This window comes from Triplophysa dalaica, chromosome 17, assembly GCF_015846415.1.
Source record: "Triplophysa dalaica isolate WHDGS20190420 chromosome 17, ASM1584641v1, whole genome shotgun sequence".
Taxonomy (NCBI): domain Eukaryota; kingdom Metazoa; phylum Chordata; class Actinopteri; order Cypriniformes; family Nemacheilidae; genus Triplophysa; species Triplophysa dalaica.
Window position 1 is genome coordinate 15436122 of NC_079558.1, and position 14427 is coordinate 15450548.

The 14427-nt window shown below is 39.5% G+C and overlaps 1 protein-coding gene across 6 annotated transcripts in view; it reads left to right on the forward strand.

The window, feature by feature from the left end:
• Positions 1 to 14427, forward strand: part of tanc2b (tetratricopeptide repeat, ankyrin repeat and coiled-coil containing 2b) — a 122671-nt gene that overhangs the window by 83548 nt on the left and 24696 nt on the right. For all 6 annotated transcript variants that reach the window (XM_056770658.1, XM_056770659.1, XM_056770661.1 and 3 more), the window contains 4 exons: positions 5418 to 5566; positions 8223 to 8385; positions 8636 to 8878; positions 13062 to 13187. In XM_056770658.1, coding sequence (XP_056626636.1) covers positions 5418 to 5566; positions 8223 to 8385; positions 8636 to 8878; positions 13062 to 13187 — 681 coding nt within the window. The remainder of the gene's footprint in view (positions 1 to 5417; positions 5567 to 8222; positions 8386 to 8635; positions 8879 to 13061; positions 13188 to 14427) is intronic.

Sequence of the window (14427 nt, forward strand, 5' to 3'; positions counted from 1 at the left end):
TCCACATGCTTGTTGAGTATGCGGAGCACGAGGCGTGACTGTTTCATTCTGTATGTCTGAACATACAGTTTCAGACTGTATGTCTGTAAGTCATCTTTATGGTAATGTATCCGTAGAGTCCAATATGCGTTGGTACTCATAAAGACATACAGGATGGTTAACTGATAACCAAACCCCATCTTCTTGGCTTATGCAAATAGCTGCATAAACAGGTCACACGTTCACTTAGAATTTGTTCAGAATATAAAGAAAACGTTAATATTTCTGCTTTTGAACACCTATACCATGGTGACCACCGAAACATGTTTTTTAAAGCAGATAAACCATGCATTTGGTTTTCTTCACTGTCTGCAAACCACACCCTCTGTTTGCCCTCATCTTTATTCAAGTCATGTGAAAGTCTGGAGTGGTTTGTCTTGGGCTGTTTTGAGAGCCCAGTCAGTCTCCTCATCTCTCTTCAGTATCTCTAACTACTGACGCACTGCCAAGGACCAGGACGCTGGCATCATACTGTACCAGCTGCATGCTGCAGAATGGTGCAGCACATTTCGGGAGTACCTGGATTTAACTTTGCTTGCATATGAAAGTTTGGCATTGTTTAGATATGATCCTGGGGTAATAAACTAAGAATAAAATGCACACACAAGCATTGTTTTTTTGCATGTGCTATGCATTGTAGTATGTGATCCTGTATGTTGTACTGCTGTAGAATGCCTATAGAATGTCCCACACCAAGCATTTCAATGTTCAACTGTCACTGACACGTGCATATTACAAATAAAGTCAAACCTTGATTTACTTAAACAATTCTGCAACATTTGCAAAGTGATGTAGAATCTTGACAGTTTTAGTGATAGGTTGTTGAGAATAAAGAGAACAGACTTAGATATAATATAGATTTATACATTAGATACTTGGATTGGCTCTAGAAAATGCCAAAAGTGGTGCCAATAGCTATTTGGAGGGTGTTCCAACATGTACCTGTATATGGTCTGTACTGATCCTATTTTACTCCTCTTCCTGTCATAAACATGCCAAAAAATATATTTAAAATGGCAATATTGTGCTCTACACTAAACATCTTTATGTTTTAATATGGTACATCTGTTAACAACATTCTTCAAAATACCTTCTTTTGTGTTCTGCGGAAGAAAAGAAGTCACACAGATTTGAAATGACAAGAGGGTGAGTAAATGATGACATCATTTTCATTGTGATGGTAATAGTTGTAAAAGTTCACCCGAACATGTCATCTTGTCATTTCAAACCTGTGTGACTTTCTTTCTTCCGCAGAACACAAAAGGAGATATTTTGAAGAATGTTGTTAACTGGCACCAATTCACTTGCGTTAGTTTTCTATTCATACAATAGATGTTAATGAGGGCCAGTGCTGTTTGATTACCAACTTTCTTCAAAATATCTTCTTTTGTGTCAAACAGGTTTGAAATGACAAGAGGATGAGTAAATGATGACATCGTTTTCATTTTATGGTGAACTAACATTTTAAAGCAGCAATCCGTAACTTTTTTGTTTAATAAGAAAAGTTATTGAGAAAGTACATAAAAAAGCCTATTACAGTTTTGTCGGTTTTGTCATTTTATTTATATAAAATATAAAAAATGTCTGATTCACTGTGAATGGTGCTGCAACATTTTTGCTTTTATCAACATTGCGAAAACTCACTGCTTAAGTGGCTCATCTGTTAAGGAAATTCACTTCTTTGTAAGCTATTAAGGTGGCAGCATAGTTCAGGACGATGTCTAACCTTAGCAGATGTCGTCCTGTCACACGGCACGTGGTCCGGCACCAGCCGGAGCTCAGTTCTTCTGGGGCACAGCTGCAATCTATGTGCGAGACAGTTGAGTAATGACTGGAATCATTTACAACCGTGAGTCAGCTGGCCTCTACTGAGACTTTTGTGCGTGGCTCCATTCTCTTCTGACTTTCTCTCTTTTTGCCTCCGATATCAGAGGCACTCTGTTGTTAAGGATGCTGCTCTATACACTCTTTCGCTACCTGTGGAGACTCTCAGTAGAAGACAAATCCGTACACTGCATCTCACAGGCAGCTCTTGTGCCACATTTCAAATCTCTGGTGCTCGCACCTGTGTCACAGTCCTGGCATTTCATGCCCGACGGCCACTCCTGCTGGGTGAGCATGCGGGGAAAGGATTTTACACACGTAACAGACACACTCGCTCACCGGGAGAGAGACAACACGCTCGCTCCCAGAAAACTACAGCCACCCTTCCCACTGCACAGCCTGTTGCCATAGCAACCATCTGTCTTCTCCGTTGCACAAGAATGTAAGGATGACAGGAGAGAGGGGGAGGAGAGGGTGCTGGCGGGGGATGCATACAAGGATTTGCTTCATGCTTTCTTCTCCCATCTGCATTCCTTCTCATGGGGATAGGGGTCATTTTTATGAAACTTCCCATGTGAAGCTCCTTTGCATTATTTTAGTGAATCCATCTCTGCCTCAGTTCATCCCGCAGATATCCGCTCTGATCATGAGTTAGGTGTACAACCACAAGCAGCTATACGGTTTTCTGGCTCTCTTTCATACGCAGGTATCAAACTTGAACATGTAACTCCTCCCATTTGTGCTACAGACATGATATGTCAAACAATTGTGACACGTCTAAAAACGGGCAAAACGATCCTCGACACCTGCATTGGGAGAGGGAACCATGACATACTGTATGTTTGTAACTTGTTGTGGGCTCTTTTTGGGCTCATTGGTTCTCTTCATGGAGAAACCTAACAGAATATTCTTTGTTATTCTGCGTAATGAAGCTTGTGTAGGTGAGAACCAGTACATGATGTGTATCCTATAGATAGCTGCTGCGCAGTGTATTTAAGGTAGGCGCGTGGGTGCTGTAACTGACTATGTATAGACGCATTTCCAGGGGTGACATTCTCACAGAAACCTGCACACGAACAAACACTTAATCTACCCAGACTCACACAAACACACACACGGGTTCCTTATTATATAATTCGCGGATACACTGTTCTGCAATGTTTTATTTCAAAGACATCTTTCCTGAACTGAAAGAAGAAGTCAGTTGCTGGCACGCATCCGGAATACTTTTAGATTGGAGTCCTTTTGAAATGAAGAGGTCATGACCTCATGCTTGATGGAGTTTGTATTGCCTGTCAGTCAGGTTTGTCCTGTCCATTAAACCGATAACCTGGACCAGGTTCTCATATGTATTTAAATTTGGTTCAGGAATTGAGTAGTTGTGAAGCTACTGGCTAAATTTTGTCTTTGTCATTTTATGTGGAATTAGGTCATGAATTATGGCAGACTAGTCAGGTTGACTAGTTTATCACGATTTATTTTCGTTTGTATATAAGGCTTTATTAAAAGTGCTGACTGTGGGGAGTAATCGAACTAGTTCACATTTTTCACATTTATATTGACGCAGCACCACCAGAGATGGATTTTTCTGGCCGCTGTGTCGTGTCTCACATCCTACAATGAGCGTTGTGTTTTTAAACACCCACTAAAACATGCAGTTGAGGTCATGTAAAACCGGAACAGAACTTCCTTAAAGTGACAGTATAATCATCTCTTCATTTACTCACCGTCATGTCATTTCAGACCTGTGTGGTTTTCTTTCTTCCAAACATAAAAGAAGATATTTTAAGGAAACCACATTGACTTCCATTTCATGGGGTCAAAACCACTGAAACATCAAGATAGCTTTTTTCTTTCTTTTGTCTTCCATAAATGAGTAATATAGAGGTTTTCACTGACAGGTCATTTGACCATTTGTTTCCTTTAAGGTCCAAAGTGATGTTTGAATTGGTGACGCTCTTGGTTTTGAGACAGTCATTGTGTGTCTATCGAGAGGTTGTTGGTTTAACTTGTTCCCATGATGTTTTTGGAGTGTTAATATGACAGGCTTGTGGAGGGCGTGTCTGCTAGACAAGTTGAGACGCCTGTTTGATGTTGACACTGTCGCTGTTTTGGGTCAATTGTTCGACGTTTAAAGATTGTATCTGATACATGCGCACACGTTATGGCTAGCGGCTCATTAGCAAAAGTCGTTTGTCTGGTTTATGTGTTGTTGTCACAGAAAGTGGAATTTCGCTCCAGTTTTGTGTTGTGGTGTGTTGGCTGCCAGCTTACGCAGCAAAAAACGACGTGGTAATTTATATTCAAGGGTGTACTTATTTATTTAAAAGATGCAAAGATGATATATCTTTACTGCGGTATGGGGCAATTTAATATTACATTTTATAAAAAATTTAACATACTTTTGAAAGCAAACAACGCGACCAAACAAAAGTAAAATCTCATTAAATCCATCCAATAGCTACGGTGTCTATAGTTGATCTGTTTCTCATAGTGTGTCAACATTGTCCCATGTTTGTTTATTACCAGGAATTCAGAAATGAATGTCTCCTAAGCTATGAAAGACCAACCTCTGAGCAAAACAATAGTGTACTGGGAATAGCTTTGCTATTCTATGATCTTTATTCCTAATATATTGTTTACTCGGGTAGGGCAGTCCACCCCTGACCTTCCCAAACAGCTGAATGTTTCACGAAAGACTCATTGGAAACACGCCCCACAATAGAGAAGCACACACACACACACACACTCACACTTTGTCCCTCCCAGACATGCAGTGCGGGTTGTGTGATACCAGTCAAGTTCCATGTATGTACACATATGCTTTTGTACACTGTGTGTTGATAGTGGCACATTCAGGATTAATTTATGATGTGTTAAGCGAATGGCATGCCAGGGAACAGGTGCGTTTTCTTCGTTCATTTACGCTCTTTCTCTTCTTCACCTTTCTGTCTCTGTGCTTTCTTCTCTTAAAAAAATGTGGTGGTTAGTATTTCCCCGTGTTTGTTTATTTTCTCTTTATGACGAAATTGTGGACTGACGTTTCACCTAGACTGACAGAATGTCCTATGTGATCTTATTCTTTCTACCTATAAATACAGTTTCTATTTTAGACGACTTTACAGACAAGCCTTCTATCCATCAGCAAAGTTTGTCATGAGTTTCTTTGTAAGGATCTTCTTCTCCTCTCTCTCTTCTGTGGTTTTGTTGATTGTACATTATTGATTATGTATTATGTATATTATATCATTATTATGTAATACAGATACTACAGTATGTGCTGCTTGATGTAGTGGCATTTTCCTTTTTCATTGTCATAAAGCACTTGAGAAAGTGAATTGTATCGCAGAAAGATACAGATAGAAGATTCAGGATAGGCTTCATTGTTGAATTTTTATGCAGAATCTATAATTATAAGATTAGACTTGTCATCAGCGGTGGGAGATGTGGAAGCTCATAATTAACTTATACTCTGCCTTGGTGATCTAGTTTTACCAGTTTCACTCTTTACTTTATTTCATCGTCCCTATTTCTTTTCTCTCTCTTTGATCCAGGGGGGTTAGGTCCAGAACTAGGCCCCCCTCCCTCTGTGGACGAGGCATCGAACACGTTGATGACTCGTCTAGGATTCCTTTTGGGAGATAAAGTCAACGAGGGGTCTCAAGGGCAACAGTACAGCATGGATGAGTCTGATGATGCACAGGTGGGTTTGTCTGTCTATGTACAGTATGTATCTATCTATCTATCTATCTATCTATCTATCTATCTATCTATGTAAACCACAACCAGTAAAGACTAAAATACACTACAAGACTTTTGTTCAGATTTTCATGTTGAATTTGTTGGAGAAAGTCTGTGCCAGTCTGCAGATTTGATCAGTTCGTTTTTTGTAAATGTATGATGTCTAGTTTTAAAAAATCTCTTCATATTTGAAAAGTCTTGGAGAGTATTCCAGCCATAAGAGTGCACAATCGATGAGAACTCCCTTAATACTGTTTGAAAATCATCCCAGAGACCTCAAGATGGAAAAGTTCTTGAAAACTTTTGCTCAAGCCATCTGCGTCTCAGATATTTTTCCTGAAAAACAGAAAACAATGATTTCAGAAAGTTTCAGAAGAGACCAAACAAGTTAACCAATTGAGTTCAGCTTTGCCAAGTCTGCAGTCGAAAGTGAATATTCCTGTAGATCATCATCCATATATGATCTACAGTCATTTTGCAGCTCCATAATGTTAAGGTATTTTTGTGAGTTGTAACAGTTGTCTCTTGTTTCTGTTTTTGTTCAATGTAAGTACAAAACATCTGAGATTAACTTAAAGGAAACGAAATCAATAAAATATTTCCTGAAGCTTTTATCCTATAATATCCTTAACTTTCGACTTGTAGTGTAATTATGATATACTAGACATACATAGATATGTGAGTCATAGATAGGATACATGTCACAAAACATAAAAGAACTTAATAAAAAAACATTTTTAGACAGTTTGACATACTTTCATAAATATTTAGAACACTTTGCCCCTCAAACATGTTAATTACTGTAATGCACCTGAACTTTTTGCTATGATCTGGTGATTGTTATTAGTCATACGGTAATTGTAACGCAATTGTCTTAATAAAATAAGCATGAGAATAAAGGCAGTTCAACAAATACTTCCATACTTTTAAAATAATACATTTAAAATAGTATCTTATTTAACAAGGTGTTAACCTTATCAAGGTGTTTCCGGAAAAAATAAAGATGTTCTTTTGAGCCAGATGTGGCCTGGTCATATTGGAGATTAATAAGAAAACTTTTAGAAGAAGCAGAAATTTGGGTTCAACGCATTTCACATTCAAAGCGTGGTTCTTTGAAGTGTCAGCTTTATTTAAAAATGATCATCCACTCCTGCAGAGCAGAGACCATATCTACAATTCAAATGAGTTTTCCTCTAATTAGGAAATTACACAAAAACAGCTACTTTGCTATTCAGCTGTGTTGATACAGCTATTTTCAGAATATAGTCCTCGACTTTTTGCCATGTTTGCTTGCGGTCTTGCACAAGAACCGTGTAAGTGCTCGGCAAAGAGCTCACTGATTCATCTGTTCTGCAGCCGAGTTCCTTTATTAGTTTAATAACAATTTGTCTGTTCTATGGGATTTATCTAATTGAAGTCTTGTAGCAATCATTACCATGACCCGGTATGACCCGGCAACAATAATGCAGGTTTTATTTTATTAGTGAGACAATGATCTCCAAATCCAGAACATATCTTAAACAACGGAGTGGATATATAATGCTGAGTAAACGCAGAGAGCAACGTGTGTGACGTGGATAATGGCAAAATGTAGGAAAGAGTCATTTGACAGGAAGCAGTACATCCACAAAGTCGGTGCAGAAACGTCCAGCTGTTATTTTCAAAAACTGTCTGGAAATCAGGCTGAATGGATCCAACTGGTTTAAATGGATTAATACAATATTTCCGTTCAAGCAATGCAACCAAAACAATTCTTGTCTAAAGGTGAAAATTATCTTCAAATCACATATTATTACTGACTTCTCAGACAAATAAAAGTACATCTCTGAGCTGGAAGATGTTGACTAATCGTCTTAAAAGTTGACCATTCATAATATGCATAAACAGTTAAAAATAACAAGTAAAAGAATACAAAAATGAATTTATAATATGTCACTCAGAGATGACCACCACTTAAGGCCTGTTTATAGTCGAGCCTGGCTCCGCTTCACGAGCCTTCGCTATCCGCACGCGCAACTCCCCAAACGGACGAGAATTTTATATATGACGCGTTCGCCGTTGAGATATTCTTTGAAACGACAGGGGGCGCACAAACGAAATCGTCCTGCGCGAACTGTTCGCTCGAGTCACAAAAAATGTCGTGCACGCCGCCACGCGAAATGAGTTCGTGCGGACACAAAGCGAACTTCTGCTAACTCCGCGATGACGTCATATTTGGCACGCGCACCCAGGCGAACTAGCGACTGCGTCGAGTATAACCAGCCCTTAAATGTCCTTTCTCTTGAGCCCTGCATGTGTCGAATAACTGTATGAACTTAAAGAGTTGTGACTGTTTCAGGTCTATTGCCTGTGATAATGTTTGACGTTAACTGTGGGAATATCTGTGCCACGCTTCATTACGCCCTGCCTGGTGCCTGAGTGCCTGTCACAATGTACACACACCCGCTCAGCCTGTCATAGAGCACCACCGCCGCCCCATCACTCAACAAACTAACAGATGGGGTCGAGCTGGAGATGGAGGTCTTCCTGCTGCCAGGCTGTACACTTCGCAGCTGATTGAGATGAATTTGCCCAATACAAACACAGGCACATGCTGAGCACAAAGGTTCTGTGTGCAGGGTCTAGGAGCCAGCGGGAGGATGAGTCCGTGTTCTACCCTGACCAGCAGTACCGCTTCCCCGCCTGCCTGCAGTCCCTGCTCCACGCTCCCCCCTGCAGGTCCGGGACATCACGTCACCAGCCCAACGTCCACCCTGGAGAGCAGAGACAGCGGCATTATTGGTGAGTCACAGATTCTTATAAATGACTTAGACTCTAGAAATAGAAATGGAGTTGGAAATTATCTGTTGTATTGTACATTGTATATATGGATCTGATCACTTACAGTTGTCAGGGTAACCTACTGTACCCTCTCAATATCAATTTCCATGTCATTACGTTGTTGAAATCGAACAGAAAAATTGTAAGATGCACAGTTTTAACATCGTTCATGTGCGACCCAATTTGTCTTCCCTCTCGCCCCATTTTTCAGCCACGCTCACTAGTTACTCTGAGCCTATGGACAGGAGTGGAAAACATAGCGATAGTTCTCGAGGCAGTAGCCTGAAGCTCTGGCACTCACACAGATCCACCCTGGACTCCAGTCTGTACCGCGTGGATGAAAACATGGCCGCCTCAACCTACAGCCTCAACAAGATCCCTGAACAAAGCTCCACCCAATATTCTTCTAACCCCACCCCCCTCTACCTCATGCCCCGCCCTAACTCAGTGGCAGGTAAGTCTTGAACCCCTCCTCCACCTTTTGCTTGTGGGTGTTTGTGAACGGTTGTGCATGTTTTTTTTTTACCGATTATGACGTTTTTTTCTTGTGTTGATACTCTATTGAGTACCTAAGAGATGGCATATTTTTGAGAAGCGAGTCAGCTATTTAGAACTTTCAGTTCCATCGCCCCAAAGTCTATGGTTCTTTAAATGGGTTTTTTTGTAATTTGCCTGAATAAAGGTTCTTTGTAAGTATTTTCACATTTAAATCGATGTCATAAAACACACCATTTATAATCCGCATGTGATTTTTAAAATCTTTATTGTGTTTTTGAAACGGCGGTTGATAACAAGTTGCTAAAAGCAGCTACATCCTTTGGCAGGGACGTTAGACGTCATCAAAAATATAAATCTCGCAAATAATGCAACGTGGACACAAATCTTTAAAACAGATTTTTTGGGGATTCATCACGGAGTATCTACTTACCAGGAAACACATTCTTAATAAACCTTAAAAAAGTTGTCGGAGGTTTCGTGGTGGTGACGCTCATATCGAGTGTAGTCTGTTTATAGCTTTTTTTTACTTCTGCCGATTGTATTTAAGGTTGAAAAATAGCAAATATTGTGTTAGTCTGCACAGACTATCTCGATAGACAAAACGTGTAAATCGTGCACATTTGTCAATCACAGATCTTATTTTTTTGCAATTTGCCAAAAGTCTATGGCAAAGATGCATAGGCTTTCGGTCGAGGGAACCAGCGCGGTGCTAACTTCCGGGTTGGCCTACAAAAATACATTATCTCTGAAGTACTCTATACTCATAACATTTGTACTTTTTGGGAAACAGCTACCGGTGGCAAATCTCAAAAACACAATAAGAAAAGATTGCAGCCACTATGCCATCAAGTACAGTTCAGTAGTTAGTGACTCAAGCAGCTTAGAACATAAACTATATGTTTTTCTTTGCACCGCAATGTGGCAATGTTAAAGGAGATAAGAGGCATCTTATAGCAGCAGTTATGATGAACATTTTAGAATAGCGCTCCCTAAAGTAAGACACTAAATCTGTCTAATGATGTTGATATGTCTCTTATATAATGTAGCGCCTCTTCATTGCCTCTTGATTGTGTTATTTTACACATAATCAGCATTGTTGTTTTTATGAGAAGAGTGAGAGCAATGCTTATCTTGAAAAAAAAATGGCTCTCGAAATGGCAAGTGATATAATAGAGTATTTGTTAATAGAGAAAGCGGGTGATATTCACGCTTGCCGATCAGATGCATTGGAAAAATCGCCCGACCCTGGTGGCACCATCAATCGTAGTTGCAAATCTGACTGCGGCAGGCTGTTTAGAATGGTCTTATGCATGGGTTTTCAAACTGTGGGTCGGGACATACCTAACCCAAAACATAACTATCCCAGCACATGCTGGTTTTTCAAGGGGTGGAGTACAGAACATTGGAATGAAGGGCAAGCTTGTAAAGTCCGTTGATATAAATATTGGGTAAGGTGTAAGTGAATACTGAAACACTATCAAACCGAATGATATAACACTCTACAAAATGCTGGCAAAATTCTCAGCCCAGTTTGGGGTTTTAAATGAACCTATGCTGGGTTCTTTCAATCCAAAATGTTGGGTTGTTTTAACCCATGGTTTGGTCCAATATATTCTGAGGTAGCCAAAGTAAAGAAATAAAGTGAAGATGGAATAAAGTAGAGGAAGTACAGAGAATGGAATGAATGGAAAAAAGATGACTATGTTAAAGCAGGGCAAGAAATGGAACCTGAGAAATGAATATAAAATGAAGGGAGGTTTTTTCTAGGATGGTGGGAGGAGAGGAAAGAGGTTGCAGAACAATTCCGGGTCCTGATTGGCTGAGATTCTATGGTGGGGAAGATCAAAGCTTCAGGCTTTTTCCAGCTCAAACCCCCTGAGAATGCTGGCAGATTCTCATCTGCAGAGAGTTAAAAGATAGAAACATGGGAGTCGAGGAGGTGTGCATGGATATAGTATGGATTATGCAATGTTGTGGGGGTATCATGTTGTGTGTAGCTGAAATGAGAGATTTTAAAGACATACTAAATAGAGGTTTCTACTAAAGAATGAAACGAAAAAAAGGATGCAGGATGTAACAGAGTTACGTGGCATGTCTGAACAAGCCTTTTGTGACAAAACTGTCATCATTTAAAAACCCACATATTTTATTAATCCTGTACTGACTTTCATCTGTGAAACACAAATGCAGATGTCTTAGCTGATCCTTTCCATACAATGATGGTGAACAACAAAAATAAATCTAAGTCAAATCATACCAACAGATCCATTCAGAGAGAGTTTTGCCAAATGAAGTCCAAAACACTGGAGCGTCACGTGATTCATGGAGCCTTCAGATAGTTCCAGAAAGTTATGTTTTCTCTTTAAATGATTTCTTTCTTTCATTTCATTATTAATTAAATGTCTTTCGTCTTTAAATGGGTTAGAAGTATACCTCAGTTGGTCTGTTTAGTCGCAGCTCCATGCGTTACTAGTAACTTCTGGGAACTATGGAGAGCTTCCATGAACCATCATTGCTGTGAAAAAACGGTTACTTTGGAGACAACGGAGTTGACACGACTCTCTCTCAATGGCTCTGCATACCAGGAACGGACGTAGATTTGTGGGGATGTGGTTACACGAGTGATCATTTGCTTTTAGATAGAATGCATCTATTGATCCGACACTTTCATTTTTGCAATTTTATGTGTCTAATACATGCATGCGCAACTTATAACACACCAATGACAGCAAAAAACACGTATTTGCACCAAATGACCTCTTTAATAAGGAAGACCTACTTTACATCAAGCAAAATTAGATGAGAAATGTAGTCAACGTGAGGTGATATATTCCAACAGATTTTTGACCAAAAAATCGTTAAAATACATTAAAGAATCCTTTGCTTTGCTCTTTTATCTATTTGATATCTATTTTTTAGTTTGTCTTTTACAAACTGTACAGTCCCTCACAGGAGCAGTCCATCTTAACTTTAGATCTGTTTGTGAAGCGCTCTTTTTTACGCTGTGAAATATGTTTCGCCTGTTTGTAAGTGCAGCCACAAACGGCAGTTTCAAACTTATTTTTTAATAGATTACCACATGAAACCAACAGGATTACCATTCAAAATATGAATCCTAGTCAATACACTACTTTCATCGCTTCAGCAAAAGTTGTACCCACGTCATTTTTACAGTAGCGCCCTCCAGAAACTTGTGGATAACTGAGGTGAAACAAACCTTGCTGTTTCCTTGTGTTCTATTTACCTTATTTGCATAATAATGATCTAACTGGCACAATGAGAGCAGCTCAGTCTGACTCAGCTCGATTTAAATGCACTGGAAGGTGCTCCAAGAATAAAACAGGTTTTCATTTCATTCAATAGCTGCTGTAAGTGCTTGTTTTTCCATCTTACTGCATGTCTCAAGGCAAGCGGTTCCCGGTTTCGAAATCGTCCACCTGCAGTTTCCTGGAATGAATTCACCTGTGGCCGTGTGTACACACCACCTCACACACGTTCTCACTCAAACTCGATTTCAAAGTATTATTTCAGAACAAGACTGTATTGTCTCACACACATAAGCACACACAGAAAACACACAAACGCACACACGAAATCATTTTCAAAGTGATTATTTTGTTCTCGTGGAGAACCTGATCCATTTCATCTGTCACACCCACAGCAAGACATCCACTTGTACTTTTTGAGAATCCTTGAGCACTGTGAAATTTGTGATACCATAAATAACCATTGAACTTAAAATAACACACGCTCAATCTAGAAAAATCTTACAGAAATGAATAGACCTGTGTCTCCAAAGACAGTTTTTGTTACAATAGTGATATGTCTCTGCCTATTACATAACTATGAGAAGATATTCCAAATAACATTATACCAAATTTTCAAATCATATTCCATTGCTTGTTGCTTTTCATATTATTATTTTTATACATTAAATCGAACTTATTTGAATCATCCACTAAATGAAAAACTGCTCAATAAGTGTTATGAGTATCATTCATAACCATTTCATAAACAAGTATAGCACCATAGTTCTCAGAGTTTAAGGTTTGTTTCGCTGACTTTTAAAAGTGTCTTCCATAGTTAAAGGGATGTTTGCTGTATAGAACAAAGATGTGTTCTAACTTTTGTCCTTTTAGCCACCAGTTCGGCCCATTTGGAGGACCTGGCATACCTGGATGAGCAAAGACACACCCCGCTACGCACCTCACTGCGAATGCCCCGTCAAAACATGGCTATGGGCCGCTCCGGGCAGGACCTGAGAGGTGAGCATCATCCTATGTAATGAGTTCAGTTGCTCTGCTTTACATCACCTTAAACCTTTCATGGAGACCAGCTCACCATTGTATTTGGTTCGATGTCACAATGTGTCCATGGATTATGCTCCCCATCAATCACTATATTGGAAGCTCCTCTGTTCTAACCTTTCTGCCTCTGTCTCATTTGCTCGCACTTTATCTTTCGCTTACGAGTGTTTGTACAAGTAAGGTTGTGTCCCCATCCGTTCTCTGTCTCTGTGTATCAGTGTCAGTGTGCCCACCGAGACGCTGAGTTTAACCTCTCTCTAGGGAACTAAACACACACGGATAAAGGAAAAAGACATATGAGGACATATTCTCACTCTTGATCCCTCTTTTCGAAACCAGAGGGCACCAGTACAGTATGTCCTCAAATCCTCCATTCCCCCTCTCCCTCAAACTCTCTTCAGCCAGTGACGTAAAACTGTTATTCATGCTGATCTGGTATGCCACCCTCACCTGGTGATTAATTAAAACACATTTTGTGCCCAGACAGTGAGTGGGACAGAGAATGTAAAGATGATTCCTGGATATTTTTATTAAACAGTTCCTGAACTACGCACATGGAATTACCATTTTTAAAACCAATAAGCCCTGCGAAGCAGTGGGTTACAGTGCATTTTATAACAGCTAAGGGGGTTTCATAACCCTTCTTGGGACTGATTGCTTTATTAAGCATTCTTTTTTTATGGAACATGACATAAATAAGCTCAGCACTTTAATCTGTTGAAGTAAAACTCTCTAGTCTTTGTGATTGGCCATGCAATGGCCTCTGTAATGTAAGATTGATGCGTGAGAGAGGGCTTATATTTACTATCATGCATGCTCATCACTAAATCAGGTGCTTGTTTTATAGCTCTCTGCCTTCGGCAGCCCAGTAGGGCCATTACAAAAACTAATAAACTGGCAGTACCATGCAAATGTTTAAAAAAGGATAATTGTTATAATTGATAATAGTTATATTGATACCATGATTTTATTATAGTATTGCCCAAAATACACATGGTTAGGTTTTGAATAGTGTTTCTAGACACACAGCCAAAGAAACAGAAATGCATCCTGCATTTATTCATCTGGCAGATGTTTTGCAAACCAACTTCCAGTTTTTGTTTCCTAGGAACTGAACATAGTGCTGTGTTACTAAAATAATAAAATATTACATTTTAAAGGGATATTTCACTCAAAAATAAAAAAATCAACATTGTTT